Source organism: Perca flavescens, chromosome 12 (genome assembly GCF_004354835.1).
Source record: "Perca flavescens isolate YP-PL-M2 chromosome 12, PFLA_1.0, whole genome shotgun sequence".
NCBI classification, from domain to species: Eukaryota; Metazoa; Chordata; class Actinopteri; order Perciformes; family Percidae; genus Perca; species Perca flavescens.
This window is the reverse complement of record NC_041342.1, coordinates 13,059,351-13,079,718: the sequence shown is the minus strand read 5'-3', so window position 1 is coordinate 13,079,718 and position 20,368 is coordinate 13,059,351. Positions and strand designations below refer to the sequence as shown.

The 20,368-nt window shown below is 39.9% G+C and overlaps 1 protein-coding gene across 2 annotated transcripts in view; it reads right to left on the bottom strand.

Moving 5' to 3' along the window:
* The window catches only part of tnn (tenascin N), a 56,037-nt gene extending 39,543 nt beyond the window's left edge, over nucleotides 1-16,494 (bottom strand). The window contains exons 1-4 of one of the 2 annotated variants that reach the window (XM_028592956.1): nucleotides 16,467-16,494; nucleotides 3,494-3,691; nucleotides 2,937-3,137; nucleotides 2,317-2,691 (exon numbers count right to left, since the gene is read on the bottom strand). In XM_028592956.1, coding sequence (XP_028448757.1) covers nucleotides 2,317-2,691; nucleotides 2,937-3,137; nucleotides 3,494-3,689 — 772 coding nt within the window. In that variant the 5' untranslated portion in view covers nucleotides 3,690-3,691; nucleotides 16,467-16,494. Of the gene's footprint in view, nucleotides 1-2,316; nucleotides 2,692-2,936; nucleotides 3,138-3,493; nucleotides 3,692-10,476; nucleotides 10,573-16,466 lie in introns of those variants that run through there. The other variant, XM_028592955.1, reaches the window with a different exon arrangement.
* Between the last annotated feature and the right edge of the window lie 3,874 nt (nucleotides 16,495-20,368).

Here is a 20,368-nt window from a genome sequence, read left to right as displayed (position 1 = left end):
CTAAGTATTAAATTTAAATAATATATAATTAATAAATTATATCTATCTATATCTATGTGGCTATCTGCCACATGGCAAATAAATGTTTGTACCAAAATAGTTCTGTTTTTCAGTCTATTTTTGTGAAGGTACAGCTCCTCTGCTGTCTGCAGGTCGGAGCTTCACGGGGGCGGGCAGATACACACACACACACACACACACACACACACACACACACACACACACACACACACACACAGGCGCAACTCTGACACACTTTCCGCACACTGTGTCCGCGGACAGCTGTAGGCTTGTACCGGTTAATGTTCTGTGCATTGTCAGACAAATGCAGCCATTTTCCTGAAGCCGCCTGCGAGACTGACAAGTCCACAGCGGTGTGTATGTCCGAGCCCGTCTCCACCGCCTCCACCTGCAGGTTGTCAACTGTGTGCATTGGAATGAAAGGGAGAAAACAGGACGCAGAGTAACACGGCGGATATCGCTCATAAACTTTTTTTTTTTCGACAGCGCCCTAACTGCAAAGTGCTGCGGGAAACCCTGCTCCAACTCTCAACTAGCGTCTTCTCTGTCTCTCTCTCTCTCTCTCTCTCTCCGCCAGGAGTCACGCCTCCCTACACAAAGACCATGCAACTGACAAGAGGGTTCACTCCTCGTTACGCTAAGGAACCGAGAGTGGTCATCCAGTCTCTTTGTTAGAGAGAAAGAGAGAGAGAGAGAGAGAGAGAGAGAGAGAGAGACACACACACAAGGAAAACAAAGAAGCATGCAAAGGAAATGGAAATTATCGCGGTTGGAAAAATTATCGAGCTCATTTTTTTTATCGTGCGATTAATTGATTTATCGACTATCGCGACAGGCCTAACTGGAACACTTGAATAGAACGGAGCCATCATTAAAGTTATTAGTAACACTTTTCTACTATAAAAGTAAATGGCTGCTGTAAAAGAAGCCTATTGCCGATCAGTTGATGAGCCAAGGTTGTTGCATGAATCAAACAAATGATAGCAGATAAGCTGATACAAGCATGAATTGATTGGTGTAAGTCTTTAGAATTAATTCCCTAAAAGTTTTTACTAAATGATATAGGAAGAATATTCATATGGAGGTGAACTGGAATTTAGGGGCAAGTGTTATATTGTTAATGGTCCCAGAGCTCCTTGCAGCATCTGTGTTTTCCATGAGATGGCAGTTAACATTCACAGCTTAATGTCAGCATAGCCATAGAGGTGACTAAATAAAACGATGAAATGTGAATCTTATTCTCACGAGAAACACAGATCAAACTAAATGCAAGAATGGGTCATAAAAAAAGGATTATGCTGCCTGCAGCCCAGATATATAATCCACCCATAAAAAGATTATGGTGGAATATGCTTACTCAGACACCATTCCTTTCTATGGGACACATCATAAATGTTGCTGGTAGATATGATATGAACAAAACCTGTATTAATCTTAATTGATCTAACTATGTCTGCATGTATCAATCAAATGGGCTAGAAAATATGCTATTTCTTTATGATTTTTTCCCCAAAGTGCAATGCAAATTTAGTCCACTTTAAGACCTGGCCACACCAACATATAAAACGGCAAAATTGCATGGTGAAACCTCTTTTTTTTTTTTTTTTTTTGAATTTGATTCACACACAAGGGGCGAAGTGAATCTGCATGAATATTTCAAGTTCAACTTCTGGAAGCGCCACGTTCTTTGAGTGAATATATAGCCCAAAATAGAGCAAGCTATCATATCTAATAAGCTCACTGTGTTGCACCATTCACTTTATTTTGCCTAACTCTCTTTGTCGGGGTCCAAACTGTTCCACAAAAAAATTTTTGCTGATTGTAATAAGACAGGATTCGATAATAAACATAATGTTACGTTTTTAAGTTAATAGCCAAGTTAGTGTGAACTTATTGCCCATTAGCGACCAAGCTAACGTTAACATGAATGCGCTTGCTAACTTAACTTTCAGTTAGCAAGCTAACCTACTTGTTTGTCCCCCTTTAATAACTCTTTATTGAGTGAACTTACTTACAATCCCGATAACAAAATGGAAGTAAAATGCACAATACAGAGAAAATATAGCTAAGCTAACTGTTGTTGACAGACTGGAGATGTAGCGATAACGTTAAAAATATTGTGATTGACTATTGCTAACGTTAGCATGTTCCTGTCTTCCTAACTGGTCACCAACTAGCTAGCTAGCTAGCCCTGCAGTACTCTATACACATTACCAAGCCTCGAAACCACAAATTTCACGAGTTAGAGACGTTTGTGTTATTAAGCATTAATATAATAATTAATATTAAGCTTACCTAATGAACAGTCTTCGCCATAAAAGCCTTCTTCACAGATGCACTGGCCCTCCACACACTGGCCATTACCAATGCAATCATTGGGACACTTCTGGACGCTGCAATCTTCGCCGGCGAAGTGCGGGAAACACACACATTTTCCATCCACGCATTGTCCCTTGTCGTTGCAGTTGTCTGGACACATCAGCTGGCTGCAGTCCTCTCCTTTGTAGCCCTGATGGCACACACACTTTCCATCCACACATCGGCCGTTGTCATTGCACTCGTCAGGGCAGGAGGACACTGAGCAATCTGGGCCTTCCCATCCTGGGTTACAGAGGCAGCTGCAGGTGTCGGGTTGGTAGGTACCATGGCCACTGCAGCTTGTGTCTACTCCTTGAGGAAAAGAAGGGTGAAAAAGTTTTTTTTGAATCGTTGGCAGGTACTATTTATAGGTATAAGGTGTACTTTATTAATCCTGCAAGGGGAAATTCTAATTTATTTTATATAGTACAGGATATCATCAATGACTCTTATAAAATATGCTGATATCAGGATGTAAAATAGGATTGCTTGCAGCCTACCGCAAACTCCTCTTTCCACTTGTTTACCCTATGAATTGTGGGTTAAGCACAGCTTACCTGCAGCCCCACCACTTCCACAGCATCCCTGAGTACACTGGGTCTTTAGGTAGTTTACTTCTTCCTCCAGCCCGTTGACTCTGTACAAGAGTGACTTGAAGCTTTCTGATTCCGCACAGTCACACACTGGTGTCTGCAGCCTGATGTTATGTCTAAAGATGATGTCGTTCTCTCCATTCATAGTGGTCTCTGTCTGCAGACCTACAAAATTAGAGAAAGATTCAACCTTTTCATTTCTAGATGTACTGCCACGGGTCACAAAAAGGGTGAACCATAACTTTTACAGTAATGTGCACCTGTAAAAATACTGTATGGCCAATACCAAACTACATTCATTTAACATAATAATCTTCCCAATGAAATACATGAAATTTAATTGTATATCTCTGTGTTGAAAATTACAAAAACAGTTAACTTTTGCCACTCTGGTTCTTTTCAGATTTTCATCCAATATTCTGAGCTTTCTGCATACACATTCTCATGCACCACTCAATTTTCTTCTTTAATTATTCTCAGTTGCATTCTCTCTCCCTCAAATTCTCATTTTTGTATTTGACCTGTTTCGTCCTGGGTTGGCAGACGCTCAAGTTTACAACTGGAGCTTCCCGGGATGTCGATTTTATAGACGTGGCTGAAGGTGACTCCCTGCTCTGGGGCTGAGGCGTCCGGGTGATTGGTGGCGGAGCCGAAGGGTGACACGGTGCAGAGTAGGACCAGCAGGCACAGGGCCCTCCACAGGAGTCTCGTGGTCATGGCTAGAGGAAAAGATAAGATAATTGTCAATTTTTCTGAAAAACACGAACTTATTTTCTGAGCCACCAGAAAGCACAAGGCTTTTTTTCAAGTGTAACTATGTAATGCAATAAATTATGTATGTCTAAAAACAACATTTAGGTAACCGCTTTGTAATGTCTTTTTTTTTTTTTTTTTTTTTTTTTTTTTACTTGGGCAGAATCTCTGAGCATGCAGAGCACTGACTGGAAGGTAATCTTTTAAAACTGTGATAACTCAAAGAAAGTAGGGACTGGCCCCTTCCAAACTAAAAAAAGAGTATCATAAGTTTCCATTAAATAGTAAAAAGGAAAGATGGGTAATTTGTGGTTGCAACAGCAGTTATTATTCCAGGATAGAAAACAAAATTGTGGTTGAAGGTAAGCTAAGCTTGGCTAAAGAACTGCTCACCTCCTAAGCACATTTCCCAAAAGAAGGCTTATTCATTTAAATAAAGTTGTTTTTACCTTACACATTAGAAAACATAAATAGGAACAAAACTAAACTCCTCACTGCTGACTGTTTGGCAAATCAAATTCACTTTCAGATTCACAACTTCTCATATGGAGATGAAATAAATATCCCATCTGTTTTTTTAAATGTGAGTTCATACATTTTGTAGAGATTGGATCTTTGGCATCAACTATGTGTAACAGACTACCGAAACTGTAGATGTTTGTCGTCATGGCTGACTGGACCTGAGTCTCCGGGTTGAAAGAGGGTCATGTTTGTACTTTCCAGTCAGTTTTATAGGGTTAGCGCTGAGGACAGAATTACCGTCTGGACAATGCATAAGTTACATTACATTCATTGGGGCACGCTGCTGTATACCTAATCTCAGGAAACCTGAACCATTGTGTCACTGTGGTGTGTCTGTGCGCGCGTTGTACTCTCATTCCTCAGTATGGCAGCAGAAAGTGAGCAGTCATCACTTTGCCAGAGATCGTTTTTCTCTAAACCATAAATTGTGCTCAGTCAGGCGTTTCAGAGCTTCAGAAACTTGTCCTCGGTGATGATGTCATTGTGTCTAATGACAGTGATGTAATGTGAACTTAAAACCTTTCAGCAGTAAGCGGCTTCCCTGAGAAGCTAAATTACATGCTTTCAAAATAGTAGGCCTCTTTAAACCTTCAGAAGGTCTGTTTTTGGACTTTGGTCTGAATTTAACATTCTGGTGTAAAAGTTTGAATTGTGGCGGAAAAAACTTCTGATCTAAGTGTGCTGAACTTGTGTGGTCTATGGAAACACAAACCCTAATAGAGTGGCTGAGAAGAAAGCTCACTACTAAAATGTTGTGGTCCCTGTTGTTAAGCTTGACAGCTGGAAACTGCATAGCAATATACAGTAGCATACATGCGGAAATAAATATGTTGGATTTGTTAGAAATCATACAGGATTATTCAATTGTATGCATGCTCTGTAAAACAACAAAGTTCTAACAATACATCACACACACACTGTATATAACCATAGAAGACAGAAACAGGAAAGAGAAACTGTGTTATCCCAGACGTTATTAACATGACATGGTGATGAGAGACAAAATCATTTGCTCATTCTTTCTTATTGTATGCAAAGAATGTTTCAGTGGGAACTACAAAAGTTGAATAAAATAGTTTTGTAATTAAAGTAAAATTATTCTGATGTTTGCTACCTAGGTGCAACTTTGAAGAGTAGAAATTGACCAATTGGAAACCAAAACATTTGCTCGTTGAGCATCAAAGACTAAAACAGATGGAAAAGTAATGTGCAGAGAGAGACACAGATTTTCAAAATCCCACTAGACACAGTAGCATTTGCCAGAACATTAAAATGTCAACAAGTGGCTCTAAACCTGCCAATCCTCCAATGATACCATTATCAGATTAACAGAGAAGTGAAAATACCTGATCTTTTGAGTATGCAAAGGTTTTTTTCTCTGCATAAGGTGGAAAGCTACTTCACTTACTCAGTTGGACACAGTTTGTATTCAGTAAAATAATCTTTGGCTTATGAATCCTCTCTCTGATGAATTACACAGATTGTAACTGAAGTAGTTCTGTGATTCAAAAGTCTTAAGTCCTTTAAATAGACATGTAATTACCATGATCCATTTCTAACTTGTCCAAACTCAATACAGCTGACCTTGTTTGGTTATTTTAACTGTCTATTTGATTACTGCTGGTCAAAAGCTTGAGGTCGGAGACTGGTGCCTGTGCAAGAAATCCAAGCTATGACATCACTGGGGAATTGCTTTTTTGACCCTATATGTGGTGGCCAAAACTAATGTGGGTGTGAGGTAAAAGAGACATTAAGAGAAGGAGATGGAGAGAGACAAATGGAAAGTAAGGGAAATAGAGATGAAAAAACTGTAAAGTGAGAGAGATTAAGTAAGTGGGAGAGAGTGAATAGGTGAGAGAGGGAATGATGGAGAGACTGTGTTTGAGTCAGTGACAGTTGAGCAGTTATTATAGACAGTATACTATAGCCATGTAAAATGGCACTGAGCACTGGCGCACAGAGATGCTTAACAAGCATGTTTATAGCTCCCTGTCAAGGTTTTTATTTGATGCTTGCCATTTTCAGGCCCTTTTCTTATTTCTCTTGGAGACGATAGCACTGTGACCTTCCAAGCATAGCAAAGGGCCGCTACTGAGTGCTAAGTATGTCGTGGTGTGGAAAAGAGAGACAGATGGAGGGATTGATGTAGAGAGGAAATGGGGAATAGAGAGGGAAGTGGGGCAATCACATTTGAAAGTTGCTGCCAGAGAGATAGATGATGGCATGATGGATGATAAATGGATGGCAGATAAATGTATGCATAGATAGATGGGTGGGTGGGTGGATAGATAGATAGATAGATAGATAGATAGATAGATAGATAGATAGATAGATAGATAGATAGATAGATAGATAGATAGATAGATAGATAGATAGATAGATAGATTAATTGATACATAAATGGATGAATGGAGTGATGATGTGTAAAAGATAGATAAATAAATCAATGAATGGATGGATAAATGGAGGGCTAATTGAATGGATGAATATACAGTATGGATACATAAATTAAGAGCTTGATTGATGAATACGTAGATAGATGGATGAGTTGAATGAATAAATGGATGGATGGTGGGATGGATATATGGATTAATAGTTTAAGGGATCAATGGATGGATAAATTAGAGGAAGTATGGATGGGTACATGGCTCAATGGGTTAATGGCTGATGGATTGATGGATTAGCAGAAGGGTGGATGGATGGACACAGATGGATGGATTAGAGGAAAGATGGATGGATGGGTTCATGGCTGGTGGATGGGTGGATGGAATGAGGTATATCCTCTAGTATATTATGCATTCTATAGGCTTCTTGGAGATATATTAAAGGATGAAAGGGAGCAGATGGTGTTTGGACAGCGAAATGACATGAAAGATTAGGTACCACTGAATGAAATACTGGATGTATGCACTGTGTAGCAATAATTGGCTGTCGTGACAAAGCAGGACAGTGGGTTTTCACTCAATTATTATGAAAACAGAAGGCATTAACTGGATGTTCTCCGATGGAGCAGTAACATGAAGATGGTAAACTCTGGTTTGGCGTCAGTGTCCAGCACATTCGTGATCTAAAAGCAGTCGACTGTCATTAGTCACTCCAAGTCAACATGCAAAAGACTAAAGCAGGAAAAAAGAATTCCTTCAGTCCAAAGGATGCTCTCACTCAGCACATGGGCCATCCAGATAGCATTTCAACCTGGCTTCCAAACCCTCTCAAGTAAAATTCAACATGTCCATAAAGACATTTAAAAATTCCTTCCTGACAATAACTCCTCTATGTCAAAGCAGAGCTATGTCAATGGGCCTGTAAAATGTTTGTTGACTACCTAGGATGTGTGTTCAGCATTTTATATGAGAGAAAGAAGCCCATGTGTGTACAGTATTCATGGGAAACCTGTCATTTATAGCTTACAGACGAGGGGGGATTGCCTCCACATGTAACAACAGCAATTTAATCACTGAGAGACAATGCTGTCAGGATCCAGACACCTTTCACTGAAGGCTTCTTGACAAACTGTAATTGTGTTGGTGTGTGTTTCTAAAAATCTCTGTATTCTCTCAGAGTTCTGGAAACAGTAAATGCACTTAACGTTAGGTTGAGATAAACAGGGAATGAAGGGGATGACCATGAGTCAAACAAAGAAAAAAAAGAAGTGTATTGGGAATACAGAAACGCACAGAGAGAAATAGGCAGAAGAAGAAGACTTGGTCAGTCTGGTCACATTTGCCCTATCCTCTCTAGAGAGTAATTAAGCCTCAGACAAAAGGCCGACTGTTTCGCCAGGTTTCAACTCGAGACAAATCTCACTGGACCAAACCAACAAGCCTGAGGATGAGAAGAAGGGAGGCTTTAAAATGAGGAGCAGCTAGGTCGAGACTTTATGTGCGGTTGCAAACTTGTGGACGTTCCTTTCCCTTCCTCTTTTCCTTCCTTTGCAGCAGCTTGCAAACAGAACGGGGAAACTAAAATGAATAAAACAAAGCTGAAAGCAATTATCGTCTGAGAGCAGAGCTCATATCTTCACAGTTCTGTCTGCCTCCCGCTGCCTTACAGACCACAAGTAGCCCTCGATAAGGCCCTCGCTTCGTCAGAACCATAGCGGCTCCATACCCCTTAGTGGGGCCGTCAGATAAAAGAAAGAAAAACAACGCAACCTGAGCATTAATGAAACCTAAGCCTAAGACAGAGATATGTTTTTGAAATAATAAAAATGTGTTTAGAGTAGCTTTCATGTGCCCAGGGGCCATTTTCAATCAGTGAAAGTAAATGAAAAAACTGGAGTTGTGAGATTTCCATGAAAGCAGTCTCTCTCTCTCTCTCTCTCTCTCCCTCTCTTTGTATCCCTCTCTCTATCATTTTGCATGGCTGAGGGCCCACATCTGTAGCTCATTTTGCAAGGGCTTCTGTGTATTTCCTGAGCCAGCACAGTAGCATTAAAGGTAAATCTACTGGATCGGCAGTCCTGTGAGAATATCTATCACCCCGGCTCATAGTTATTATAAATATTTATGTTATTATCATAGAGGAAAATTAGTGCTGGCAGCTTTGTTGACAGACAATATAGGATTATCTACAATGTGGAACTGGATATACAAATCATAAATAACTCAAATACATTTTTTGCAGAAATTAAAAGCTGTCACAGCTGCTCCCAAGGGAAAAATAACTGTTGATTTACGCAACATTGCCTGAACATTTATGATTAAGTTCAAACTAGATTTAAACTGATCCAAATTTCCAAACATTTCAGAGTTTCTAAATAAAATTGAAACCTTTTAAAATACCCATTTGTATTTTCCTTATTTGAATAGTCTACATGACTCATTCAGCAAACACACTATTAAAACAACATCAGTGGTGAAGGAACTATTATTATTATTATTATTAATTATTGTAGAATGTATTACTAATGCATTAACAGGTAGTGGTGCTTTATTGTTGTAGTTGGTTGAGGTTGAGCAAATTTAAAGTGTTTCACACTGTTGGGTTGTTTAATCTACAACAAAACATTTTATAAAATAGTTTTGTGTTTTGTAAAGTAATTAGTAATTAGAAGTTATACTAGAAGTATAAAGTAGCATTAAACAAAAAATCTCAAGTAAAAGTACCTCAAATGTATACTTAAGTGCAGTACTTGAGTAAATCTACTTAGTTACTTTCCAATCCACCGCAGAACAATATATCGTGAGCTTAGAATTATAAGGTTCTATCTCCGTTTAGGGTAGTTCTGAGATATTGAGCATCAAAGTTTTTACATCCCAACTATTTTGTGAGATGGAACCTTTTTATTTTATTAATAACTAACTAAGAAAATATTTTTTTACAAAAATAACACCACACAAGCATTAATAAACATCTAAGGGATCAGATTATGTCAAAAACTCAATTTCGGCCAAAAGTGGAGATAGAACCTTATAATTCTAAACTCACGATATAGCACTTTCAATGGATTTTGTGAATGCAGAGAAACATGTCACACTTCACAACGTAACACTCACATAATTTCATTCAGTGTGTCAAACTCCATCACATATCAATATTTATCATTGACCAAGAGTTCAACCCAAACTAGAATAAGAACTGCTTCCCTGGACACTTATAAATTCCAGTTGTCAAGTTCAACTTTAGTCATGTAACTGACGGCAGAGTTGGGGCGAGAGGCTGCAGATGTGGACTGTTTCATTCAAGTCCTATAGCCCATGTGTTCAAAGCCCGGTAGATATGAAAAAAAACAAGGTGAGACATGGGATGGAGAAAAAAACGGGAGAGTGATAGATGGATGGAGATGAGAGCGAATGAAAAGCTGAGAAATAGCTGAGACTGAATTTGTAATGTGAAAGAAATTGATAAATAGAGAGAAACAATACCGAAAAGATAACGTGATAATGTGATTGGTTCTTTTGGGATAAATAAACAAGAGCGCTTTCCTAGCACAACAAAATGAACAACTTTGAATTAACAACTGTTGGCAAAGTTTTTTTTTCATTTTCTCTTCATAGTCATTGTTTCCATGTGGTCTACTGCATGTTAAGAAACGTCATCAAATAAATGACTCTAAAACTGTACATTAAACTGAACAAAACCTACCAATACAACTTTAAATCGTCACACACCAACAGGTTAATTGGACTAATAACTAATCCTCCAATTAAAAGACATATTGAGGACAGTTCAAATGAAGTCCCATGCTTAAATTACTGAGAAAGACAAAAGGAAAAGGTTGCCTTACCCTTGTGGGTTTTCTTTAACATTCTCTTCCTCTGCTCTCTTTCTTTTTCTTTTCTCTGAAGGACTGAGCGTCACCAAGCCTCTCCTTCTGCCACCTGTTGACAGGACCGGGCCAGTGATTCAAAGACTTCCACACTGCCAGTGACTTTTGCTCTCTCCCTCCCTCTTCTATTGCTCTCTCCCAAATGCCTATAGGCCAATGGGCGGTTAGTTTAGAGAAGAGGAGGAGAGAGATAATGAGCAGCATTTACTACTCTTTTTGCCTCTTACCTTGCTTCTTCATTGGAACACTTTTTAATAATATTGTTTTATAATAATAACAAGTTTTCCCCTCCCTGTTTGTGTTTGGTTACTGTAGCAGAGGAGGTTGAAATTAATGTATTAAGCAGGAGCATAGGGTCTTAAACACAGTCACTGGATAAAGGTTTGATTCATGGGAGCAAGACTTCAGCCAAGAAAAACGCAGAGTCTGCTTAGGATGAAGGGGGAGTTGGAGGGGGAGTCATTGGGGAGTTATATTTGACAAAATACATTAACACACACAAATTAAAATAAAGGACAAATTTGATAAAAATGACATGGCTTTAGCAACATGTTTTTTCCTGGACTAAAACCTTCTGGGGGTGTGGGTGTTTTGAAAATGGTGATAATTATAAGATTCCTTTGAAGCCTTTATTGTTTGGTCGGATGAATGGCAGTGAGAAACCAAAAAGTCTTGATTTGATTTAATATTTGCATACTATTCTCTCCAAATTTATCTTACGTAATATCAAAGTACAGGCCACCGCTGTGGGGATACATGGCAGGCTAAGTCCTTCAAGCTGAGAGAAAAACCACCAACCTCCATGTGTCTCGATCAAAAATCCCCTCAGACTGCATTTTATGGTCACTTTAAAGCACGCAAAGAACAAATATTCTGTTTCAGTTTGTTTTTTTTGTTAAGCATCTATACACTTAAATTTGAAATCATGCAGGTGGCTACGTGCATACAAACAGAGCACACACATCAGCATCTACCATCATGACCATCACCGAAGACCCCAGGTGTCAAGGTTGGCAATACTTTACGCTGACAGCGGCTGTTTGTCTCTAAATATAAAAGGTTTCGGATTTCTGTGGTAACAGAAGTGAAACTGGAGCTGAAGCTGAGGGGCCATGTACAGAACAAATGCTGCTTTAACTTTGACATGTTGGTCCATGTGTCATTTATACCAAATATCTAATGATGATGCTTGGCACTAGCGCACAGGAAGGGAATAAGCAATACATGAAAACCCAGAGAGCAGCTGAAAGGCTGGTTATTGTAAATGATAACAGATAATAAGGACACACAATTTGAGAATAATAGCAAAGGACATGCAATGAAGACAAAGTGTTTTTTTTCAGAATTAATAGGCCATAAATACAAACGAATGCAAACTGCTTTACTTCAAGGGGCACTTGGACATTTTAGAAAATATTCTTGTTTGCCTGTCTCGTAAGATAGATATTTTCTAATGGCAGTTCCCAATGATAGTTATTAAACCTGCAATGATCCATTTTTTGGCCACTTGTAGGCAGGGCAACAAGCTGTCCAAATGTTTGACTCCTTTGGAAAGTACAAAGTAATTGCCTCTTAGCAGCTAAATGCTACACTACTTTGACTAGTTGCTAACTTTGTCTGTCTGCCTATAGGTGTTGAGCAGACGTGATGATGGTTAAGTCATGGATTACATTTGTGTTTTAATAGTATATTTGCCAGTTTATTTTAGAAAAAAAGCAGAACGAGCAAGGAGTATATTGTTTGCACTAAGAGGCAACATAACTCCTGAAAGATAACATCTGTCATTCTGCTGAAGTGTCTGCAGTGTTTTTAGAAGCAAACTGCTCCTTGGACCGAGGAATGATACGAATGAATCACCGGATGCTCCATAATGACACACTCATTACAGAGGGTTTAAACATCCTCTAGAGAAGTTAAGATGTAACCTTGGAATATTAGTGCATGTAACGTTCAGCCTCAGATATGGTGCTGCAGCAGAGCTTTCTACCCATCCAAATGTCCATGATCAGAGAGCTATGAAACTAGGGCACTTTCAATTATGCTATGCTGAGAGAATACAGACTACAAAGATGAATTAAGTTGCCTTGAATTTTCATTTCATAGAGATTCTTCTTCTTTTGAACAAGTACAAAGCTCTTTGGTCTTTCTCATTAGAAAGATGAATGTGGAACTGTATTAATTAACTTTGACAGACTGGAGGGTACAATCACCTGGAATCAGATTTTTATGAAAGAAAGAGAAGAAGAAAGGAAGACGACTGATCTGATATCCCCATTGCTTAAGCCTCAAAAACATTTTCCCTCACAGAATTGGATGGAAATCAATGACTGAAGGGTACTGTCATATGGCATTGCATTATGTGAAAACTGCTTTCATGTCTGTCTGAGGTCCATAGACCTCCCACAGAGACTTTGAATGGCGTCACATTGTACATTAACAGCAGTATGCAGTATTTCTTATCAATACTATGACATCTACTACTACTACTACTACTACTACTACTACTACTACTACTACTACTACATAAATGCCACTACATGCAACAGTAGGCGGTATACTGATAGCAAGAGTTTGCATGTCCGGAATGTGTGTTTGTTGGTTTCATGGTCGGCATGTCTTTTTGCCAATACTTGTGTCCTTCATGTATGTGTGTGAGAGTAGAGATGTGAGCAGAGTGTCACTTGCTTATCTGATATCAGCTTCAAATGTTTAGACCCAATTACTGTCTCTTTTTGATTTGGACATAGGCAACCTAATTCCAAACCAGCACAGAGGAATGCAATAACACACACACACATGCACGCACGCGCGCACACACACACACACACACACACACACACACACACACACACACACACACACACACACTCAGACCAATTACTCAAATAGCAAAGTTGTCAACATGTTTGTCACAAATGTCAACGAGCATTACGTTTCTATTTCAGCCGACAACTTGTCCACAAGTGTTTTTACTAATTTTGGGAACATTAGGTACATCAAAAGATCTTTTTACTTTGGCCCTTTGTGGATTGGTAGAAAGTATTGACTAATCACAACCTTACAGTTTTTTTCGATTGCTAGACGACAGTGGGCACAACTGGAGTCACATGTGCAAAACTCTAACTACAGTCTGCACAGCAGCAGCTCATGTGGACCAAACTCTAGTTGGTTTTTCATTGCTTGAACACAGTTTTCAAAACTCTACACACTTATCCCATGACTTTAACCACAACGTGCACAACACTGTAGATTTACAGCACTTTGTTCAAATGCTAACACACTGCTGTCAAAACTGTTAACCACACATTCAAAACAGAATAGATTTCAGTCTGGTGCCTATCAAACACTGCTGATTGCAATTTTAGCTGAAAGCCTAAGCAGGTGTCTTGTTTTAGATTAGTTAGTGAACATATATGGTATTTATACAGAGAAAGCTCAGAAAGCCTTTTTTGTATACAAACACCAAATAAGAATGAAACAATTATACACTATACCGTTTGAGAGAAACAAGTAAAAGAGCAGAGATACCAACATGTCCAGGTAAGATGTCTGAGGTTATATACACAGTTATAAAAAAACTATATCTTTAAAATAGTAAAACTGCGTTCTTACTGTTTTTCAGAAAGTAATGGAGGCAATAGAAACACCACATTCATTTTTATTTAGAGATGATGCAGACATCCAATGTGATGAAGAAAACTTGCCACATGATGCTGGAGAGAGGCAAGATTAGTCACACTATTCTTTGTTACTGTTATGTACCTTTAGTTTTTTCCCCCAGTAATTCCATAAATTACTAGAGACAAAATACTAAGAAAACTGCTGATTTCCATTCCTTCTTTTTTACCTTATGTAAAAATTGGTATGCTATGCAATCTATATTTTTTCCTTAAATAAACTATTGAGTAGTGTCAAGTCACTCAAATTGTTCAAACTATAAAGATGAAAAAGTTTGTAATTTGTGTATTGGTGTTTGATGCTAGTGTTTTACCCTCAGTGTGTTCTGAGTGACAGTGTGTGTTATCTCAGTGAGGCTTGTGCATAGTGTTTGGCTGCACTGAGCCTGTTTTGCAGGTGATGTGAACTGTTTAGCTCAGGTGACTGTTGGTAGTGCAGACTGGAGTTTGAGTTTTGCACATGTGACTCCAGTTGTGCCCACTGTCGTTTAGCGATCGAAAAAAACTGTAAAAGAACAACTTCCTTCTTTCCACCTTTCTTGTGGAATTACAACTTCACCGACTGTAGTTTAATAGTAACTCTGCATGAAATGATACAACTAAGAATTTAGGTTGTCTTCAATCCTCACTCACTTCATTCATGCTAAATCAATCCACCTCTTCATCGCTTAGGGCATACCTATCCATTCATCTCTCCTTCCTCATTCCAACTTAACAAATGTGTTGATCATTGCTAAAAAACAAGATTATATCATTTGGTGAACATAAAGGGTACACAGAATGTCAAATCGGCACATTGAACTTCAATCATACACTTGTCTGTTGCAACAACATGCTGGGTGGGAGGTGATGACATTTACAGCACTTCATGGGACAATGGGAAACTATCTCATGCATGTTACTAAACCTTTAGGGAAATGGGACTGTTTCCCATTGTTGTTGATTTCAGCCCATGTCGGGAAACGTACCCCACATTAGCAGCAGATGTAACAGAGCTCCCACAGAACTCACAGCCGGTTGAATTTTATATTATGATTTCTTTAAAGTGATGCATGCCTGTACTCTGTTCACTCACTCTTATTAGAAGTGCCCACACACATTACATTTTCCTTCAAGTTATCGCTGTTCTTTTTCTGCCAGACCAGAAGGTGAAAATGCAAACCATGACAAACTTAATTAAAGGTCAACCCACTTACTGTATATCTGGTCTACTTTCATTGATCTGGCCTGTACCTAATAAGCAGGGTGTTGATTTCAACCATCTTCATCTGTCAGTTTATTTTACTGTCTTTTGCTGGCCTGGAGTCCTCATTAAAACAAAGTTATTACTATCAGCATGTGAGACAGCGTTGGATCTGCTTCCTCTCCCCCGTGATGCTTTCCTCTACCTTTAAATACCTTAACTTGGCATCAGCAGCCTATAAGGTAAGGCTGCCTTATTTTATTATTGTGCACTTGGTGTTACATGCTGGATGGAAAACATCTCCATAGTAACACTTTCGATAAGAGAACTTTTGGTAATAGATACTGACAGATTTGCAATGCACAAATTCAGGAAAATGTCTGAAAATTACTGGTGGGCTGACAATGACAACAACACTTTATTATGATACATATTGGTTCTTGTGTTCTCTTGGTGACAGTGGAAAATATTGGCCCAGACAACACTTTAGCGTCTACTTTTCAATTATGTTGGGATCTGGTTAGCAGGGTTGGTCGTGGCATGTGGTTTACATTTTTCTCATGTTCTTTAGTGAACTGAGTAAATACAAAGCCATGCTGGATGTACACCAAAACCCTTCAGTTGCCTGTAAACTGCAGATAGCTTGTCACAGCTGTTGTCTTCAGGCATTGCATAGCATTTGCTACGCTACAGTTTAGGAAGCATCCTGCAACGCTGAGTTAAGACTTTATGGTAGGGAAACAATAGTTACAAGGTTGCTGAAAACCGTCGTTAAAATCCTCAACATGCCACATTCTTTCCTATGAGGCTACAAGGAGAGCAACATCAATAGTGACAATATAACTAAAAGCTTCACTTTAACTGTACAACCTCGTTACAAAAGGGCAATGCTATTTTCAAATTATTTCCATAGCTTCTCTGTCATTTTTGTTGTGTAAAAGTGTAATAGTGTAATAACATTTTACAGTGCATTCCTGTCTGTCATGAGTTCTAATTTAAAAAAAAACAACTCAACAAAGTTAATATGTTAATATTCTCAAATGACTGTGCAGTGATTATGATAGAAGTGAAGAGTATTGCTGACATACCTTGAGCTTCCCTCCCGACATGTTTTCTTCAGCACGTTTTGGATTTGAGTTTGAATGCTTGCTAAATAAAGGAAGTAATTTATTGTCCACTCCTCTTCGCCTGCTGCAGTTGCTATCCTCTTGTTTTTCCTGCCAGCTAGGATAAATAGCAGCCCTCCTGATGCTCATATATTTCTAGTTAGATCAACCATGTGTGAGAACTTGCAAGCATTGTTTACAAAAGGAATTTTAGCTGCCTAATGTCCTGCCGTTATTAACATGATACTTTAGTACTTGGCATTACCAGCTACGCCAAAGATGTTATTAACAAAGCTAAAAATTGAATTATTTATTATGTGCCATTTATAATAAATGTGTGTTATCATTACAAACTTTACCTTATTGGGGAACTATGCAGTTTTTTTTTGCTTAATTTACCTTAACTAGGGTGACCATATTTTGATTTCCAAAAAAGAGGACACTCGGCCTGGCCTTGAGACAAATCCAGACAGTGGTGATTCTCAGAGGTTAATGAACATGCTTTATTATGCCTCAATTGTGCAAAAATAATTATTATTTAATAAAAGAAAATCTGTAACAACATGTAACAAAATAATAGCTCTCTTTTAAAATAAATAAATAATATGAAATAATGTTCTAAATATGACCTCTTCTGTGTTGGAAAATCCAGCTTCAACAAAATATCTCTTAATACCTTTTCAATGTAATAACATAAATAATAAAGACACTGAAACATATGTGCCAGCTTTGCACACGGTGCACTCCGCCTCCCACTTGTCCGGTCCCGACCGGGACGGTATGTGGGACATTTTTTTTGCAGTTCAACTGTGAAGCTGCACTAGTCTTGTTGTATGGTTGTAAGTGGCCTGATGTTTATACTTGTGCGCTAGTGTGTGCGTCGAGACGGCGTGTGTGTGTGTCTGTGTGTATGTGTGTGTGTGTGTGTGTGTGTGTGGGGAGTGGGTGATATAGAGCGGGGGAGAAGTGAGAGTGACAGCGAGCGAGTCCTACCGACTCTAGAGTCATAGTGAGAGAAACAAAGTGTCTCCCCTGTGTTTTCTGACCACGGTGGGGAATCTTTAGCAGGAAACGCTTCGGCATTTTGTGTGTAATGCTGCTCCGCTGTCTGCCCTGGTCCCTGTCTGTCTGCCCTGGTCCCTGTCTGTCTGCCCTGGTCCCTGTGTATGTGCGCGTCGCAGAGCCGCTCACAAGTAGAGCCCTGCAAGCCCGACGGGGCCCGACAGGCTAAGCCCATTCGGGCCGGGCTCGGGCCGTTTTTTTTTTGTTTTTTTTCTTATTTTAGCTTCTCTCCTCATTGTGCCCATCTTAAGGCCGTTTTACAGTTGTGCGGAGGCTCCACGCAGAGCTCTCGCCGTAGCCTATGTAAGTGGCCTGATGTTTATACTTGTGCGCTGGTGTGTGCGTCGAGCCGCATGTGTGTGTGTGTGGGGAGTGTGTGGTAGAGTGAGAAGTGAGAGAGTGCCGGCGATCGGAGCGAGTAGTGACTCTAGAGTCATAGTGACAGAAACAAAGTGTCTCCCCTGTGTTTTCTGACCACGGTGGGGAATCTGTAGCAGGAAAAGTTGTCCCTCTCCTTGATTTCATGTTGTTTATGGAGAAGGTGTGACGTGTGTGTGTTTGCGTGTGTAGCAGAGACAGAGCGCATCAGAGAACGCGCGTCAGAGAGAGAGAGAGAGAGAGCGCGTCAAAGAGCGCGCGTCAGAGAGAGCTTAAAGTGATTGATGTTGGTCTAGGGTCGGGCCGGGTTCGGGCTGAAAAAATTGCAGGCGTTGTCGGTCTGGAGTCGGGTAGGGCTTGAACACCACGGGCCAGGGCCGGGTTAGGGCTGGAGTTTTTGGCCCGTGCAGGGCTCTACTCACAAGGCAGCCTCTCGGGAATTACGTCACACAACAAAGTAGCCTACCGTAGTATTGTGTTGAGCAAAGTGCCAGTCAATTTAAGTACACGCTTAATGGTCCCATGAAAAACAGTGAAAACCGGACATTTTAATGAATTTATAAAACCCCCCCGGACGCCCCGGACAGTAGGTAAAAAGTGGACATTTGGTTTGGTCACCCTACCTTAACAGCTTCGGAGTCATTGCAATGGTTATATGACTTTTTTTCGGGTTGAATGGTGGTCGTCTCACTTCCCCCTAGTGCCTGTGAGTGGAAAAACCACCCTTACAACTTTGGGCCGGCGAGTTGCCAGCCTCAGCGTCAGGAAGTATTCATTACACGATGAGACCTGATATCACGCGACAAATTACTTTACGGCACTGTACACATCCAGGAACCGGCTAGCTATAAGAACAAGATAGCAATGGAGTTTTTCACACTATCGTCACGGCTGAGCCAGCAAAAAAGAAGCAGAAAGCTAGGAAAGCATTGTCGGAGGAACAGAGAAAGAGGAAACGGCAGACTGACCTGCGTTTTCAGAATGGCGAGAACTGAGATAAACAGAAGCCTGCAAATCCGATGCTGACCTGGCGTTCTTGCTGTTGCACTTGTTTAATCTTTGTATTTCTTGTTATTGTGACCTCAGGATGTTTGCTATTGTCTGTAAAGGTTTTTATTATGATCACTGTCTGTTACAGGCCTACTAGCTAGCTTACTAGCTGTCTACCTCAGTGGACCTGGCTCCGTGCGTTCGCCGGCTTCTTTGAAAACCAAATGCACATGACCAGAGGGAGAAGATGGGAGGGGGGGAGAGTCGCCAACGAGTTTTTACAACAGTGTCGCCAAGTATCTATTCCGAAGCTGTAGGTGGAGCTCTATAGAGAAACCTGCGAGCAAAAAGCGAAATTGCCAAAACTGCATAGTGCCCCTTTAATGTTACATTATCTCAAAGCTCTCTATTCAGTTCTCTTTGGCGGCACCTATCGCGATAAGCAGTAATTGCAGGTGTGTTTTTGGATCTCACTTTTTTTTTAAAAGGGGAGAGAGAGGGTAAAGACATGCAGCAAAGGGCTGAGCCTTTGTACATGGAGCGCACGCTCAACCAGGTGAGCTACGCCAGAGAGCCAAACATGTTGTCTGTGTGACGTCAGTTAGTTGCGAGTTGTTGCGTTAGCTCCGCCTACCCTCTTCGGCAGACCCACCATTGCTGGGTGATGGAAAACGTGACTAACTGTGCGCCGCTTGTGATTTTCCCAGGGAATGCCGCCCCAGACACCCAGTTCATTAAACTGCAAATGCAAGGGCTTTGATCACTGAGCCATAGGCTCAATCACCATTGTGTTTCCTTCCTTCAGACATTTGTTAAACTACTTTAAAGAATTAAGTTTACAGCTTTTTCTTGCAAATATCTACATTTGTAGAGCATCTGTCACACACAAAATTGAATTGTTGCAGTTTATTATGTAAATTATACATTTGAAAACTAGAAAACCTATCACAATTTTCAAATAGACATTATGGGTTAGAAAAAAGTGTTGTCATAGCCTATTTTGAGATATTTCTGAGTCTGGTATCAGTTCTCAGGAGTACTTCAACATTTTGAGAAAAACACATTCACTTTTTTGCTTAGATAAGATGATTGATACGTCTCCCATGTCTGTATGGTAGATAAGAAGCTACGGACAGCAGTCAGTTAGCTTAGCACCAAAACTGGAAACTCTTTGAAGGTACTATAACACAATTTTGATTGCATCAACTATACATACAGCAACTACTGAATGACTACAGTACCTGTGCTCTCAAAGAACCACTTTTAGTAACTTAAACACGAACCTTCATTGAATCCTTTCAAGTAAACATGCAAAAAGCACATTAACTCTATACTCTTTGAACCATATGGTATATTTAATCACCCTCAGGCTAACTGTGGTAAGGGGAACTGAACATTACTGATTGCATGTTTCCTTGTGGATCTGGAAGCTGTTGATTGAGAGGGCTGATGTG